This window comes from Phocoena phocoena, chromosome 2 (genome assembly GCF_963924675.1).
Source record: "Phocoena phocoena chromosome 2, mPhoPho1.1, whole genome shotgun sequence".
In the NCBI taxonomy this organism is placed as follows: Eukaryota; Metazoa; Chordata; class Mammalia; order Artiodactyla; family Phocoenidae; genus Phocoena; species Phocoena phocoena.
In genome coordinates this window covers 99,821,110-99,837,657 of record NC_089220.1, presented here as the reverse complement: position 1 = coordinate 99,837,657, position 16,548 = coordinate 99,821,110, and the positions used below count along the sequence as shown (strand labels likewise).

General features: G+C 34.3%; 1 protein-coding gene across 2 annotated transcripts in view; it reads left to right on the top strand.

Annotated features, from left to right (window-relative positions):
• The window catches only part of ZNF280D (zinc finger protein 280D), a 97,434-nt gene extending 92,363 nt beyond the window's left edge, over nt 1–5,071 (top strand). For both annotated transcript variants that reach the window (XM_065871181.1, XM_065871182.1), the window contains exons 19-20: nt 1,289–1,344; nt 4,447–5,071. In XM_065871181.1, the coding sequence (XP_065727253.1) occupies nt 1,289–1,344; nt 4,447–5,071 (681 nt within the window). The remainder of the gene's footprint in view (nt 1–1,288; nt 1,345–4,446) is intronic.
• Nucleotides 5,072–16,548: the final 11,477 nt, after the last annotated feature.

Sequence of the window (16,548 nt, the reverse complement as noted above, 5' to 3'; positions counted from 1 at the left end):
CTGCCCTTTGCCATTCCTGGTGTTCACAAGTCTAGACTGTCTCCAGTTCACAGAGTTAACCTTTGGCCTAAGTAGTAGAGGAAAGGATAGGTACCTGTTGTGAGTTGGGGAAAGAGCATTTAGATTTCTCAGCAGCAGTATGCATGCTTCATTTTTACCTTTTATGTACTGGATAGTATACTGAATTTCTCCAAATACCAGATCTCTTATGTTCTCTGGGAAAACTGATTCTCTTTTCCTTGCAGTCCCTGCTCAGACATTTAGTTGTAACTTCCTCCACACTGTGAAGTCAATTTCGATTCCTCCAGCCACTATCCATCTAAAAATTTGTTGAAATCTCTTTGACAGTTAGTATGCTTTGATGTTTTCTTGGTCTTTATGAGTGAAAATATTTTATTTCTTTGCCCTCGTTTTAGCAGGGCTTTTGGAGAGTGAGGAAATATTACATGTATGTGATTAATACACCATATCACTTTCACAGATTTGAATCAATCACTGTTGTGGCTGAACTGGACCTAGATTTGAAACTTCACCACTTACTGTAGTATTGCCTTTGGTTTTCTACTTAACCCCCACAGTCTTTATTCTCATTTGTATAAATGGAGTTTATAATATCTAATATGAGGATTAAGTGATGAGATAGTGAATGTAAAGTTCTTAACATGCTACCTCATGCATCATATATGCTCAATAATTTGTTATAAACTGTTAGGCTGGCCTCTGGCTTACTGAGGTTTTTGTGTATTCTTTCCTCACCAAAAAACATTTCAAATAAGCAAAAATATTTCATTTATCTATTGTTTAATATTACTTGGTTTGACAATGGAAGGGTTACCATGGCTCCAAATATAAAATCATAATTTCATAAATGTTTTATCTAAGTACCTGTATTTAATGTGTGTATAAAATACTGTGGATGACACATTCAAATTCAAGCTGTGTTATACTAGTTTTCTATTCAAGTAATTATAATTATGGCCCACATTTGAAAGAATCTAAGGAAAGCAGGTATTGTTATAACTGGATAACTGTTTCATGTCCTTGATTCAGAAGGTTTTGGTACACTGAAATTCTTACAAGTTTTTTAAAAAGCAATTTTTGAAATCATGCTTTTACTTATGAGAATTATTTTAATACATACTTGAAATTGAGAAAATATTTTTCTCTTTCTTTAGTATACTAGGTAGCACACTTAAGTTCTTTTTATCTAGAAAGTTTAGTATAATAAAAGTAGTTTACTTTAAGCTTAGTTTTGAATATAAAAGAAAATTATTATTAATAATTTCAGGAACTTGCAAGACCTAATATGGCTGATGGAGAAACAGAAACATCAAATTCTGAAAGGTAAATATAAGGAAAAACTGAATCTCATGAAATTCATGTATATAAAATGATACTTGAGCTGTGTTATATTTCAGTTAATTGGCAAAAGGCTATTTAAATTTTGTATATGGTGTTCCTTTTAGTAATAGCTTTTAATTAAAATAAAATTTTGAAATATTAATATAACAGAAATAAACTACAGATCCTTAGTTTTGAAATCTTAAACATGTAGAATACATTTTATAAGTTGTTAAATTTTTTTAAAGTACTTACAAGTAAGTAAAATGTTAACAGATTTTAATTGCCTCTATTAAATGAAAATAGTTACAAGATGCTACAGGTTATAAGGTGGTGACGATTCTTGCAAATAGTTAATTTTAATATCTTATTTTTAAAGTATTTTCAAAAAGCTGTAAAGCTACTTCTTTGGTGGGATCTCAACATTAAAGGTTCAAAATTCAGGTATTGCTTTTTAAAATTTTAATGCTTGGGCTTCCCTGGTGGCGCAGTGGTTGAGAGTCCACCTGCCGATGCAGGGGACACAGGTTCGAGCCCTGGTCTGGGAAGATCCCACATGCCACAGAGCAACTGGGCCCATGAACCACAACTACTGAGCTTGCGCGTCTGGAGCCTGTGCTCTGCAACAAAAGAGGCCGCGATAGTGAGAGGCCCGCGCATCGCGATGAAGAGTGGCCCCTGCTTGCCACAATTAGAGAAAGCTCTCCCACAGAAACGAAGACCCAACACAGCAAAAATAAATAAATTAATTAATTAAAAAAAAAAACATGCTAGGGAATCCTAAAGACCTTCTAATTGATAATAAAGAGAACTTTAAAAAAAATAAAAATAAAAATTTAATGCTTGAGTAGAACACTGCAGAACACGAGATTTCACAATTTTTTTTTAGCAAAAGAAAATCCAACATTCTAATTAGAACTTTATTCCAGCTAAAGGTGATTTTGTCTTTTAGATTAAGTATTTTCCCCATTTCTATCTTTATGCTGTGTGTTTTATAGTAGGCTGCTTGTTAACCTGATGAGATTAATTAATCTGTTGCCTCTAAAAAGAAAATTATGGAATAAGACCTTTTGAAGATGTTTCTTAGACTTCACTAGAAAAATTACCTAGCTCTGGGACTTCCTTGATGGCCCAGTGGTTGAGACTTCACCTTCCAATGCAGGGTCGGGGTGTGTGGGTTTGATCCCTGGTGGGGGAGCTAGGATCCTACATGCCTCACTGCCAAGAAAACAAAACATAGAACAGAAGCAATGTAACAAACTCAATAAAGACTTTAAAAATAGTCCACATAAAAAAAGAAAAGAAAAGAAAAATTATCTAGCCCTTTCTTCACCTAGCATTTTTCCTAGAATTTTGGTAGGGAAAAGTTAACAAAAATTCAAATAAGGATTTAGAAAAAGCAGACTAGTCACATCCATATTTTTTAACATTTTCTGTAAATTACAGTTAGTTCAATAAGATCTGAACAAAAATAAGAATTTTACAAATTTAAATGAGGGAAATATAATTTTTTGCAGATGATGTAATTGACCTGTAAGATCCAAGAAAATGAGCTAAGAATGATTGAAATTAATCAGAGTATTAATTAAGGCAGCTTGGTGTAAAATTCAGAATGTTTCCGGTATACCAGTAACATGTGATTACAAAATAGAATGGATAAAATTCACAGTAATAACAAGATGAGTAAAGTGCAGCATCTATTTAGAAGATTTTGAAGAAAAAAACTTACTGAGATAGAAAATAATATATTAGTAACTTACATGATAGGTCATTTCCCAAATTAGTTTATGGTTAATGAGCATTTAGTTGAAAATCCAAATTGGATTTGATTTGGAAACTAGTGGTGTTTAAGATTCATATTTTTCTACTTATTAATACCATAATTTAAAAAATCACAGCTGTGTTAGATATTAGGTTGTTTCTGTATTCACTATTTTAAACATTGCTTTAATGAGCATCCTTGTACAATTATCTTACTTTTTCAAACTATTAGGGAGAAGAGTAGTAGAATGTAGGTGATTTGACCTATTAGATAATAAAGTACAATGTTAATTTCTAATTGTTAAAACTGTGTGGTATTGGCCTATAATAGTCAAAAGACACATCAGAACAAAATAAATAGCAGAGAAACAGCCTTTTAAATATAATTTAGTAAATAATAAATGACTATCTGATAACATTGCTTTGATATTTGGGCAGTTCATTAGGAAAAAGTCTAAATTCCAGGTGGATTAATGTAAGAACTAATATAAATGTAATCATTAAATTTCTTTTTATTAAAATAAGCATTGTTAATCTACATAAGGGACTGGAGAGCCTCTTAGAAATCTCGTGTTTCTAAGACTCACAGACATAGAAGACAAACCTTATGGTTACCAAAGGGGAAAGGGGGTGGAGGAGGGATAAATTAGGAGTTTGGGATTAACATATACACCCTACTATATATAAAATAGATAAACAACAAGGTCCTACTATATAGCATAGGGAACTGTATTCACTAAATAGTTTCTGTTAACACACCGGAGTAAGAGTAAACACATAGACAGGTATACACATAAGCATATATGTATGCATGTTTTATATTTACATATTTTTTTAGGCATTTGTTTATGTTTTCATAAATTAGGCTGTTAAAAAATCAGTAAAATGTTTGTGAATGTTTAGTTGATTTTGCATAGGGAAAACACTCTAAGCCCAAGAGGACATATAAATCATAAAAGAGAAATAGGGTTTTTTCCACATATATTCATTCCTTATTTAAATGACTCTTACGAATTAATAAGCACACTTACATTTTAACTAAAAATAAGCAAGGGTATGAACAGATAAAAATAATGATAACCAGAACCAAAACCAGTGAATAGACTCCTCAGGACTCCTTTTAATATGCGACTACGGAGTTTCTCACTCTTTTGCCCAAGAACATGGCCACCTCCTAAATTGTAACATCATGGCAAAGACCAGGGACCTCAATTTTCTTTTTTTTTTTTGGTGGGCAAGTGTGCCTTTTATTATTTTTTTTTTTTAGAGAATGTCTTTATTTTAATAGTGTTCAAATACATTGTATTATAAAGAAATAGATAATAAATAGCTTTATTTTTTCAGTAAACAAGATGAAGCTTCTTCAGAGGAAATAAAAAATGGATGTGATGTGCATTTATTCGAAGGCTCATCAACAACAAAAAGTGAAGAAGGTGTATCAGGTTCAGATAAAGAAAATGATACCTGTCTTGAAGACCAGGAAACTGGCTCAAAGAATATCTTCAGTTATGATTCAATTATTGATGCAGATAAGGTGGAAAAGGAAAAACAAATAGAGCACATTTGTCAGGAAACAGAGTTGAAGAGATGCCAAAGTTCAGAAAACCTCATTGCACGTGATCAGATTGAAGATTGCAATGCCAATGAAGCTAGATTTTCTTCAAAGAATATTAAGGATTTGCAGTTAACATCTGGTGATGTTAGCATTGATCAGTTTTTGAGAAAAAGAGATGAACCTGAATCTGTTAGTTCTGATGTTAGTGAGCAAGGCAGTATTCATTTGGAACCTTTGACTCCATCAGAAGTGCTTGAGTTTGAAGCCACAGAGATTCTTCAGAAAGGTAGTGGTGATCCTTCAGCCAAGACTGATGAAGTAGTGTCTGATCAAACAGATGACGTTCCTGGAGAAAATAGCCTTAGCACAACAGAGACAACAGGAGACCTGGCAGATGAAAAAGAAAGAAGTTGAAATTAATTAGGCATTCTAAGTTTTAGTGTACCACCGTTAAGAGCATTTGGAACAGTGCTATCAGGTGAGCTCAGTGGTGCTGTTGCAGAGTGCAGAGATAGAAAAATGTGAGGGAGGTCATTCATACACTTTACCTGTATATTCAGCCTAGGTTATTAAATCAATTCATCATTAATAGCATGATTAGTATGAATTTCCAAGAAGTTTTTAAGACATGAATAAGATTTTAATGAAAGTTAAGTTTGCAATGAAAAAGTCTCATTTAGCAGTTTTCGAGGTTATGGAACCTGGTGGTCAATATGAATTGAATATTAGAATATTATTTATATTAATAAAGCTTTTGAAATTTCCATCAGTTCTAAACTAAAAGTCCTTATTACCTGTACATCCTTTTCAATTAACTTAAAGGAAGAGATTTGGAAACCACATACCTTTTGGGAATAATTGATTTAAAATAATGGCCAATTGGCTTTGTTAATGAAGGTTTCATTTTGAGTATGATACTGGTAAATGGAGCATGTTTAGAATGCTAAATTCGTTGATCTAATGAGAATTTGGATGAACATAAACTTAATTTTGGATATAATATTACATTCCAGACTGCCAGAAGCATGTAAACAGAATATTTGAATCTGTGTACCTCCATACAAGTGTTAGCCTGCCAGGCTGTAAGCTTACCTTAATTAAACTTTCAGTGAAAGTGAAATTATTAAAATAAAAATTTATATTTGTGCTTTTTGTCAGTGTGTAAGCTGTGCAGAAATCCCTTGATGTACTAGTTGTATAAAGTAGAAACCCACTGTTGAAACTCCTGTAGCTATTATGCTCTTAATATTGTTTTAATGATCTTCTTTAGAAATAGGCCCATAAAAATGGTCTGGAAACCAAACCAAAGTATGGATTAATGTAGATATTGTAAAGCAGTAAACTGAAAACATGTCCTGGCATGAATTCAGCCATGTTTAAGTGACTTTTTCTGTAATTGTAAAATAGAAAATTCAAATGGGACCTAAAGCAGGATGTAAAAAATTGGTTTGGGATATTTAGCCTAATTTATCCATAAGATGGCTGCTAAATTGATTTTTTCAGTTTTTTATCATATAGAAAATAATAGATATAGAAATGAGTAATATGAGTAACAGTAGTTTGCTTTGACGTACTAACAAACTTTTATTTAAAATGCTACATTTTTACTTCTTAAAATGTGCTTTGAATTCTTAAAATTTTGTTTCACTGAATGTTAAATGTTTAAAATGGCTATTAAAATTCTGCTGTATATAGTAGTTTTTGAGTAAATATTTGCAATAAAAATCTGTCCCTGAATAATTTTATTTTTCAGAAAGCTGCTTGAGTCGGATTACCTTTGGCGCCTCTAGAAATTGTATATTGCTCAAGGAAATTTCATGTTAAAGTTAGTGGTAGATTTTATTCCATATTCTTTAATTGATGCATGATTTATTTTAAATTGAGACTTAAAGTACGGGGGAAGAACTGCTAATAATTACAGAGGATTGATTTGCTTTACAAATTCTTCTACTTCAAGAGAATTATAATTTAATATTATAGTTTTCTATCTGCTCAGTAAATTAAAGAGGCTAAATAGACAAAATATTTTATTGACTTACTTTCTTGAATATTTTTGAGGGTGGGGGCAAATATTTTTATCTTTCCTGCTTCCAAGAAAAGATGGGATAGAGGGACTTATTAACTGTCATCCTTCACCTTGTTGAAACATAAATCTATAGCAGAGAAGACTTTTGGAGTAAAGGGAAGAAAATGTCTGTGTAAGGACCATTTTCTGAATCTCATTCAATTAGTTGCCAAGGCTGTCACCTAATGCTTCAAAAACCTAGAGCACTGTACCAAAATAAATCTCTAAGTGACACTGTAGTCCCTTGTGAGCTTTGAGTAGTTCCTTCTCCTGCCCCTATATACTTACAGTAGTGGTACTGAAAGTACCTGATCAATGAATAGTTTATACCTATCCACTGTGAGAAAAGGAACCTGTACCAGACTATAAATCCTTTATTGAAAAAGTCTAGCAATGAAAACAAAAAAATAGTTGAAGTAAACATTGTACTTGGTAACATAGTTGGTTTCTGTTTTCACATAATCTCCTTATCTCATTTCTGATCAGGAACAGACAATTCAGGTATGCAAACCAAATCTTTGAGTAGCAGTGCTTTAGCACAGTGGTCAGCAAACTTTGTAGAGCCAGGTAGTGAATAATTGTGGACTGTGTGGTCACAATTATCCAACTCTTCCTTATAGCTTAAGAGCACCTATAGACAATATGTAAATGGTAGCCTGTTTGTGTTCCAATAAAACTTTATTTACAAAAACAGAATGTTGGTTGGATTTGGCCAGTGGACTGTAGATTGCCACCACCTGCTTTAGAGTGCTGTTTTGTCCAGGCAAATTGTGCTCGGGGACTGAGATTTTCTTTGCCAATAACTTATTTAACAGCAGTTCACTGTGAGAATTATAATTTATAAAAATAACATTTTGCAAGCCGATACCATACAGGATAATGTCTGTTAATTAGCTAATAAAGAAATAACATACTCCAAACTAATAATAGATTGATTACACTATTGTTCTAGGCAAAGAGGAGATGAAAGAAAGTCCAAATTTAGTTGAGGTGTACCTTTCCAGGAATTGGTTGTCTGTAGAGTCAGTCCTTCCAACTAAAAGCTGGGTATCAGCTGCTAGCGTAGGTCCCTTGCTGCTGGGGCACGTAGCTAGGGGGTGACAGTACCGGTGTCGGTAAGCAAGCTGGGCTGTTCCGAATGTTATGACTCCAGGGACCATTACATGACTTACACCATTGCGTACCAGGAGTAGCCTTGCCAAGGCAGGAACAGATGTCCCTTCTCTTCCCGAGACTGCTGCACAGTTTAACACTGCTGAGGACCAAGAGTGGCCTGGCCATGGCAGGAGCAAGTGTCTCAAGATCGTCACAGAGCTATGTAAGTCAGCAAAAGAGTAGCCTTGCCCAGACTAAACACTCTCGGTAAGTCCTCACAAATTGTTGGTATTTAAAGTTTAAATGTCCATCACTTGATAGCTGCTCTTCCATATGTTCGTATTGATTATCCTCCCCAGCGGCACCCCTTAATGGCTGAGCTGCTGAATACTTATCAACAACAGCAGATGTTGATGACATCATCCTGGCACAGCTTCCTTAGTGTAAACAAATTTACCTGTAGATCAAAACAACTTCACTTAAGTCATAAACAAGTAGATTTGAAATCATAACAAACCAATACACAACAAGCACTTAGACTTTCTTGATTGACTATGAAAGCCAGTGATGCACTCAAGTGACTCTTTGCCTAAGAACTAACTACCAAGGTGCCTTACTATATTATAGTCTCCTGTTACCTAACAACAGAATTACGATTGATTACTTGTGCAGTTAAGAAACATTCATTTTGTGGATGCACTTTTAATTTACGTTGAAAATCTGAATGCCATATTTATTTATGTTATTTCTTCCCCTTTGTATCTCTCCAATGTTTTAGGGAGGAAATTGTAATTTTTTTCACCCTATAAATTTTTAAAGAACTATTCTAAACATTTTTTAAAAGGAACTGACAAGATATGAGTCACATTGTTGCAGCTGTAAGTAAAAAGATATCTGGGCAATTACTTGTCTAAGGTTACAAAGCCAAGATTTGAACATAATTTGATCTGATTCTGAAGTTAGTGTTTTCTACCACATCTATAGTTCCTAGCATTTATACTGAATGTCCCTTTTTAAAATATATCAGTTTTTGCTAATAACCCTTCCATTGATGGTACTAATTACAGTTTTATTTATTATTCCTACAGTGATTATATGCATATGGAATGGAGGACCTCTTAACCTAAAGAAGAGGACCTACTGATCTCTTTTACTAATAGGAATTGAGGAATTTTACCTCAAGAGGAGGGGTTAGTGAATATTCTATTAACAGGAAAGACAGCATGTGATTTAAAGATACACTTTATATAATAATTATAAATGTTTTGACATCATTACATTTTTTAGGCTTCTGTAATGTCATTTTTAAACTATGGTTGACATGATCATTTTTGTTCCATCAAACTTGTTAGTCCAGGATCACTCACTTGTACTGACTTCAGTGAATTAGGACTTTTGTATGTATATAGGCACTAAAAAGAATTGCAAGTATTTCATTTTTACTAGATTACTGTAACACTGACTTGTTTTTTCAGCTAAAAAATAAAACACAATTTACCTATGTCTAAGCATTAAAAGAGATGATTATTTTAAAAATATTGTTTACTAATGAGGCATATCTGCCAATCCATGTACACAAAATGAATAGTCAAATAGATTTTTTTAAAGTCATGGTAATGTTTAATTTTCATCTCAAAATCTATAAACTCCAAGATACTTCACTTGGATCATCTTGTAAGGAATTAAACACATCTGTAGCAGCATCTGTAACATCATGGAGGGATGAGGTGTCCTAGGTGAAATTACTTTTACAGTTAGCTAAAGGTGACTTTTAATTGCTTTTTAAAAGTATTATAAAATCACTTTTATTTAAAAGAATATACTATGCATAATTTAGTCTTCTTTGATGACACAGAGGGTCATCATTATGAAGATTTTTGGACCAAGCTATAAATGAAGCTGTAGCTGCAGATGTTAATGGCCTGAATAACTGCTGATCACAGAAGTGACCTTGGATTTTGGTTTACAGAAATATTTCAGGTACATCTAGGGTCACTTGACTTTTCCAAAAACAGAACAGAAAAACTGACTACATTACTCACCCAATTAAATCTCTTTTTTAAGATGAATTTTCCCTCCTAAATACTAAGTAAAACCTGCCATTTGTGGAGAATTTGGTAACTATAAACTGTAGTTTTAAGCTTTCAAAATATTTTAAGCATTTATGCACTGCCTTAAAAACTTGATTTTTAACTGCTCTATATCGGGTTAGCAAACTATGACCCACAGTTGGCTACCTATTTTTGTAAACAAAATTTTATTAGAAAACAGCCATGTCATTTGTTTATATATTGTCTGTTGTAGCTTTTGCACTACAACAGCACAGTTGTACATGACAGAGGCCATATGGTCTGTAAGTCTCAAGGATTTACAATCTGGCACTTGAAGAAAAAGTTTGCCAACCCCTGCCCTATATATATTTTTTTTTTTTTTTTTTTTTTTTTTTTTTTGCTGTACGCGGGCCTCTCACTGCTGTGGCCTCTCCCGTCGCAGAGCACAGGCTCCGGACACGCAGGCCCAGCGGCCGTGGCTCGCGGGCCCAGCCGCTCCACAGCATGTGGGATCCTCCTGGACCGGGGCACGAACCCGTGTCCCCCGCATCGGCAGGCGGACTCTCAACCACTGCGCCACCAGGGAAGCCCTGCCCTATATTTTTGTATGGGTATAATCATAACTTTATAACTGTTCTTTTATTTTCACTATTATAGACACTGCAGTGAAGCTCTTATTTCATAAATTTTGGTCCATATTTTATTTACCTGTACTAAAATTCTAAGTGTATAATTTATTAGATTGAAGAGTATTCAGTTTTTAAATTGAAAAATAGAAACTCATACTTATTTTAATTATCATACCATAGTACTTATAGAAAGCTTCCCGGTCCAGCATTAACTTGTAGAAGTTCAGAGTTTATTCATCTAGATTTTTTTCTTTGATTCTTCAGAGTCAGGTTGTTTTTAGCCTAATGTAGATTTTCATTCCTGCTCTTCACCAAATATTTCTAGTGTGTGGCCATATGACTAGTTTCTGGCCAGTGAGTTGTGAGTGAAAGTGACTTCTGGTTTCGAGGATTTAGTTGTTAATGTGAGACTCTTTAGAACCCTCTTTTCCCTCAAGCATGGTAACATTTTTACTATTCAGATGGTGATTGCTATATTAGTCTTGGTTCCTGAGGGACTATGAAAAGAGCCTTCCTGTTTATTTAGATACACATATAGCATGAAGGAGAAATAGCATTTTTATTTTAAGCTACTGCAGTTAGAGAATTTTTGTTCTACAGCATAACTAAGTCTCTCCCTACTGATGTAGGAATTAATCCTGAAAGTGGATTGCTGCCATTAGAAGAAACACAGCTGAGCTACATTACACCAGTGTATTGCATTGGCTTAGGTGGCAGATGGCAAGGCTACATGAGGTGATCCACATTCTGCTATGGTGAGAGATTTGGTAAACTTGACTGTAATACTTGAAAGACAAATGGTGTACGTAATGAAGTTGTATGTCTATTGGAAGAGTTTGACTAACAAAATGTTAATGGCATGTTTTGGTTACTATATTGGCTGCATTTGACAACTTACTCTGAGAAAGAAGTGGACTCAGATGAGAAATGGTAGGATTGAAAGTAGGAACAAAAGAGAATAGAAAAAGTCCACAAATCCAGATACTTGCAGGGTTGGAAAAGGCTAAACTTCTCACCCCCAGCCAGTAAAAGGAGAAGGCCTAAGCAAGAAAACTTAATTAAATTAAGAATATGGCCATCATACCAATTAATTAGGTTAAGGAGAGGCCCTGAAGTGTTTCTTCTATGTGGAAATTCCTTCACAGCATTTCTTGGGAAACACATATTTTTCTGAATTTCAAGACAAATCAGTCAAGAAATCGATGAAACAGGAAAAAGTATTGTAACTTTCCTATGAGAATTAAAGCTAAGTAATGAAGTTAGAGCCATTACTGGTTTGCAGGAATCCTCTGAGGTCAAGCTCAAAAGTAAGACTAGGGAATGCTGACAGGTGGAGTCCAAGAGTAAAGTCAACATTTCCAGGAACCACAATAAGAGCCCCAGAAGAGAAGTGGTCATAGTCTCATCACTCAAGTCATACTTGTAGCTATTGCCATGCTATAAATGTGTATTCATACCCCTGTCTGCTGCTAATGGTGAGTCATTCTTGCAAGTAAAATAAAAATTAGTAGGTTTATATTCATAGGATACTTTATACAAATCCCATCAATGGTCTTCCAAAAATAACATGTTGTAGAAGCAAAATAATTCCATAAATTATCAATTTTGACTTGTGATTCTGTGTGGTGTTTTTACTCTTGAGAGGAGATCCAAATGTAGCATTGGTCAAGTAACTACCAAATAAATTTATTGGCACTTCCCAGTGTATGATTATTTGCCAAAGGGTGCTATTCTTTACAAATACTTAAACAATAAATACAAAGAAAAGAAGTAAATGTTGTGGAACATTCTGAAATGAGATCAGAAACTGATCTAAAGTCTAAATTAGCAAAGGCACTATCAACTGCAACAGTAAGACCAAAATCTGGGCTAGCAGACAAAATATTTTTATCATTAAAAAAGGAAAAGAGCTTCTATGAAGTAACATGTAACGTAACACCAACTTGAAGATGTTTTTGGACAGTCCCTAGCAACTTCACTAATATCAACGCAAAAATGAAAGAAGAATTTCTATGTCTGGAATAGTTGTTATAAAATAAAGATAAAGACTGTCAGATAGGGCAATTAATGTGTTGTGTCTTTTTAGATTTCTTTTTTTAAAATTTTATTGAAGTATAGTTGATTTACAATGTTGTGTTATATATTCCACATATTCCATATATTCATTCTTTTTTTCAGATTCTTCACCTATATAGGTTATTATAGAATATTGAGTAGAGTTCCCTGTGCTCTACAGTAGGTCCTTGTTGGTTATCTATTTTATATATAGTAGTGTGTGTGTGTATATATAGTAGTAGTGTGTGTATGTTAATCCCAAGCTCCTAATTAATCCCTCCCCCCGACATTTCCCCTTTGGTAACCATAGGTTTGTTTTCAAAATCGGTGAGTCTGTTTCTGTTTTGTAAATAAGTTCATCTGTATCATTTTTTAAAATTAGATTCCACATATGATTGATATCATATATTTGTCTTTCTCTGTCTGACTTACTTCACTTAGTATGATAGATTTCATTTTAAGAAAAACTTTTAAACAAATATTTGTAGTGCTTTCAATTTAAAAAATGACTTATTGGCATTTTTGTTAACGTTTCCTTTATTTAATGTTTTCTGTTATCAAATACCTATGTCAGGTAGATATAATGGTATTGAAATATATAATCTTGCCCCAATACATTGGTTCATGTTAATAAACATTTATTATTATGTCTTTTTTAACAGAAAATATCTGGAACATTTAGTATAACTATCACAGAAAAATGATTCAGTATTTATTTTGGTCACTCATAACTATTTTAAATATATTAAGTATGGTGCTATGAAAAATATAGAATGACAATTCTGTGTAATTTGGGGATATCTGAGAATTTCCAGAAGTTTTCATTTCTCATACCCACATCCTAAATATTAATATCTGTCAGGAATTGGAAATACCAATGCCCAGTAATTTGTTTAGATATATAAAATGGCTTAGGAAACAGTTGCTAAAACGTGAGTCTTCTACCAGTGCCTGGTGGGCTCAGGGTACCCCAGTCAAGTGTAAAGAGGAGCTGGGGGGAGCACACCTTTAAATTTGTGGGTGTGAGTATTGGCTCACTGCTGACTGCAGTCAGATAAATAAAAAGCAAAAATTTTGAGAGAGTTGAACTGTCAAACCATGAGCCTGGACTAAAAGTTTATGACTGATGAACTCAAAATGACCCTTGGGCCCCCAGCTTTCTACACTGGGTAGCAGACAGAGAAAGTTGCTTGGTCCCCAAATAAAACATATTCCCCAATGTCTACCTCTGTGGTCAAGAAGGATAAAGAAAAAAGGAAAGACCTCCTGGATGGTGGGATCAATAGCTTTGGACGGCAATTGATTAGAGACCCCCTTCCAGCAAGCAGAGTCAGGTTCTCATCAACGAATTTTTGCACCACCAGAGTAGTGTCCTTGTAGCAGAGAATTGTTTTGGACCAGTGACTGCTTGTGTGTTTCCCATCTTTCTCCTTCAAGATAGGAGTGTTTATTTACAGTTTTTCTATCTCTGTTTCAATCTTGTGTGTGTAAAGGACAGCCTTTTAATTCATAGGATAACCAATCTAGTGGTGACTAGTGCATACTATCCCCTGATTTAGAGACTAGCAAGAGATACTGAACTTTGAGCTTGATGCCATTGATCTAATGGTACTGTTGAGTTATCTCTCCTTCGAAGAGAAGGAGTGTGTTTTGGCTATAAGAAGGAGGATACACTGAATAACTACTGACCAGAAGCGTGGTCTGTGATAGTCATTAGGGCTCTTCACCATGTACTTACAGTAGTTCTCTCTAGAGAACCAGACACATAGCAGGATTACACTTCCCTTATGGTTGGGTGGTGCCATCTTTCTGGGTCTGGCCCATGAATCGCGGGCTCCACTTCTGAGCTGGAGAATTGAATTGCCAATTTGAGACTCTCTAGACTCCTGTCTTTCCTCTAATTTGTTTATTGGCAACGTTTGAGTTGGTGGTTGCTCTGTCATTTGAGTAACTGTGATGAAGAGAAGAATCACCTTCCCAATTTGCAATGGACTTTTAAAATGAGTAAGAAATAAACCTTTTTGCTTTTAGTAATTGAGATTTGAGGGTGGTTACCATAACATAATTCTAACCTATCCTAACTGATAAACTTAGTAGCATTATGAAAATCTTTTCATGCCTGTGCCTGAGGACCTATTAGAATTTTCTAACCTTTTTAGATCTATCTCAGCATTTCCTATCTTTTACTATTATCCTATTGCACAGTAATTTCATATTAGTCCCCCTAAGGATTTTTAAAAATTGTTTTATTGCATAATTTAAAAAATAGTTTTAGAACTTTCACTTCTGACCAACTTGTAGTAATAAGGACTTGATTTAACTCTCCCCTCTGAAACAAACAAAGCAACATGAAACTTTTTCAAGACAGTGATATCAGGAATGAAAGACAGTGATCCGTGAGAGAAAACAAATTAGGTGAGCCTTATAATTACCTCAGCTTACTGCTTTGAGAGTTTCCAAGCTTTAACACGGGGAAAGGAAACTGAGACAAAAACTGGGAGATTCCCTAGGTTGAGGAGACAGAGCTGAGAGTCTGGAGAAACCCAGGGAGTTCGAGTTCATAGGGCCAAGTCCCAGAGAGGAGAGAGCTGCGCAGAGAGATTTGTAGTATTCAGCAACTACCCAAGGCTAGAGAAAGGACAATCTGAAAGTATTAGGGGGGTACAGAAACAGTGCATATTCCTACCAGACAGAATGAAAAAAAAATTATAATTCATGGAGCACTGGGTAGAGAACTCAGGAAGTTCTTACTATGGGAATAATTAGCCCTAGACTGAGCACTGCTCTTTACCCAACTAACAAATCAAAAGTAAGACCTGAAAGGGTCAAATAATTTACATACAAGTGTACTGTATCCCAGAACAAAATTCAAGAAGATATATAGGAATACAAAAATACCTAGCACCCACAAAGGTAAAACTCACAGTGTCTGACATCCAGTTAAAGATTACCAGGCATACAAAGAGGCAGGAAAACATGACCATAATGAGAAAAACAGCCAGTCAAAACTGACCCAGAACTGAAACAAATGTCAGAATTGTGACAGGATATTAAAACATATCATATAACTATCTTCAAAAAGTTAAGAGGATGTTAAAAAGACCCAAATTGAGCTTTAGAGATGGAAACTACAATGTCTGAGATAAAAATTATGCTGATGGAATTAATGGCTGAGCAGACATAGCAGAAGAAAAGATCACGGAATTTGAAGATATAGCAATAGAAACTATTTAGTGAGCCGTGGGACATCAAGAGGCCTATATTTTCTAAACTTGAAAACTCTAAACCCCCAGATCCAAGAAGCTCAACAAGCTGCAAGGGATTTGATGATACATGATACATGAAGAAGACTCACAAAGACAACATAATCAAATTGCTTAAAATCAGTAATAAAGAGAAAAAATTTAAGAATTTTAAGCAACCAGATAAAAAAGACAATGACATACAGAGGAACAAAAATAAGGATGACATCAGAATTCCTTAAACGTACTGGAAAAAAAAAAAACAACCCTGTAAACCTAGAATTGTATTCCCAGCAAAAATGCTTTTCAAACAAAGGCAAAGCCTTTGAAAATTCACCACTAGGAGAACCACGTTACAAGAAATGCTAAAAGAAGTCTTTTGGGCAGAAGGTAGACACCTGAGATCAAATTACTTAACTATGTTGTTCAAATCATCTATAGCTTTACTGATTTTTTTTCCCTTCATCTATCAGTTACTGAGAGAAACATTTTAAAATCTGACTCTGATAATGGATTTTTATATAAGCTGTAATTTTATCAACTTTTGCTTTGAGATTATATGCCTACAAGCTTAGTTTATTTTCCTGGTGTCTTGAGCCTTATTATGTAGTGACCCTCTATATCTCTAGTAATACTTAAAATGTACAGGCGTAGCTTGTTTTATTGTGCTTTGCTTTATTGCACTTCACAGATACTGCATTTTTTTTTTTTTTTTTTTTTGCGATATGTGGGCCTCTCACCGCTGTGGCCTCTC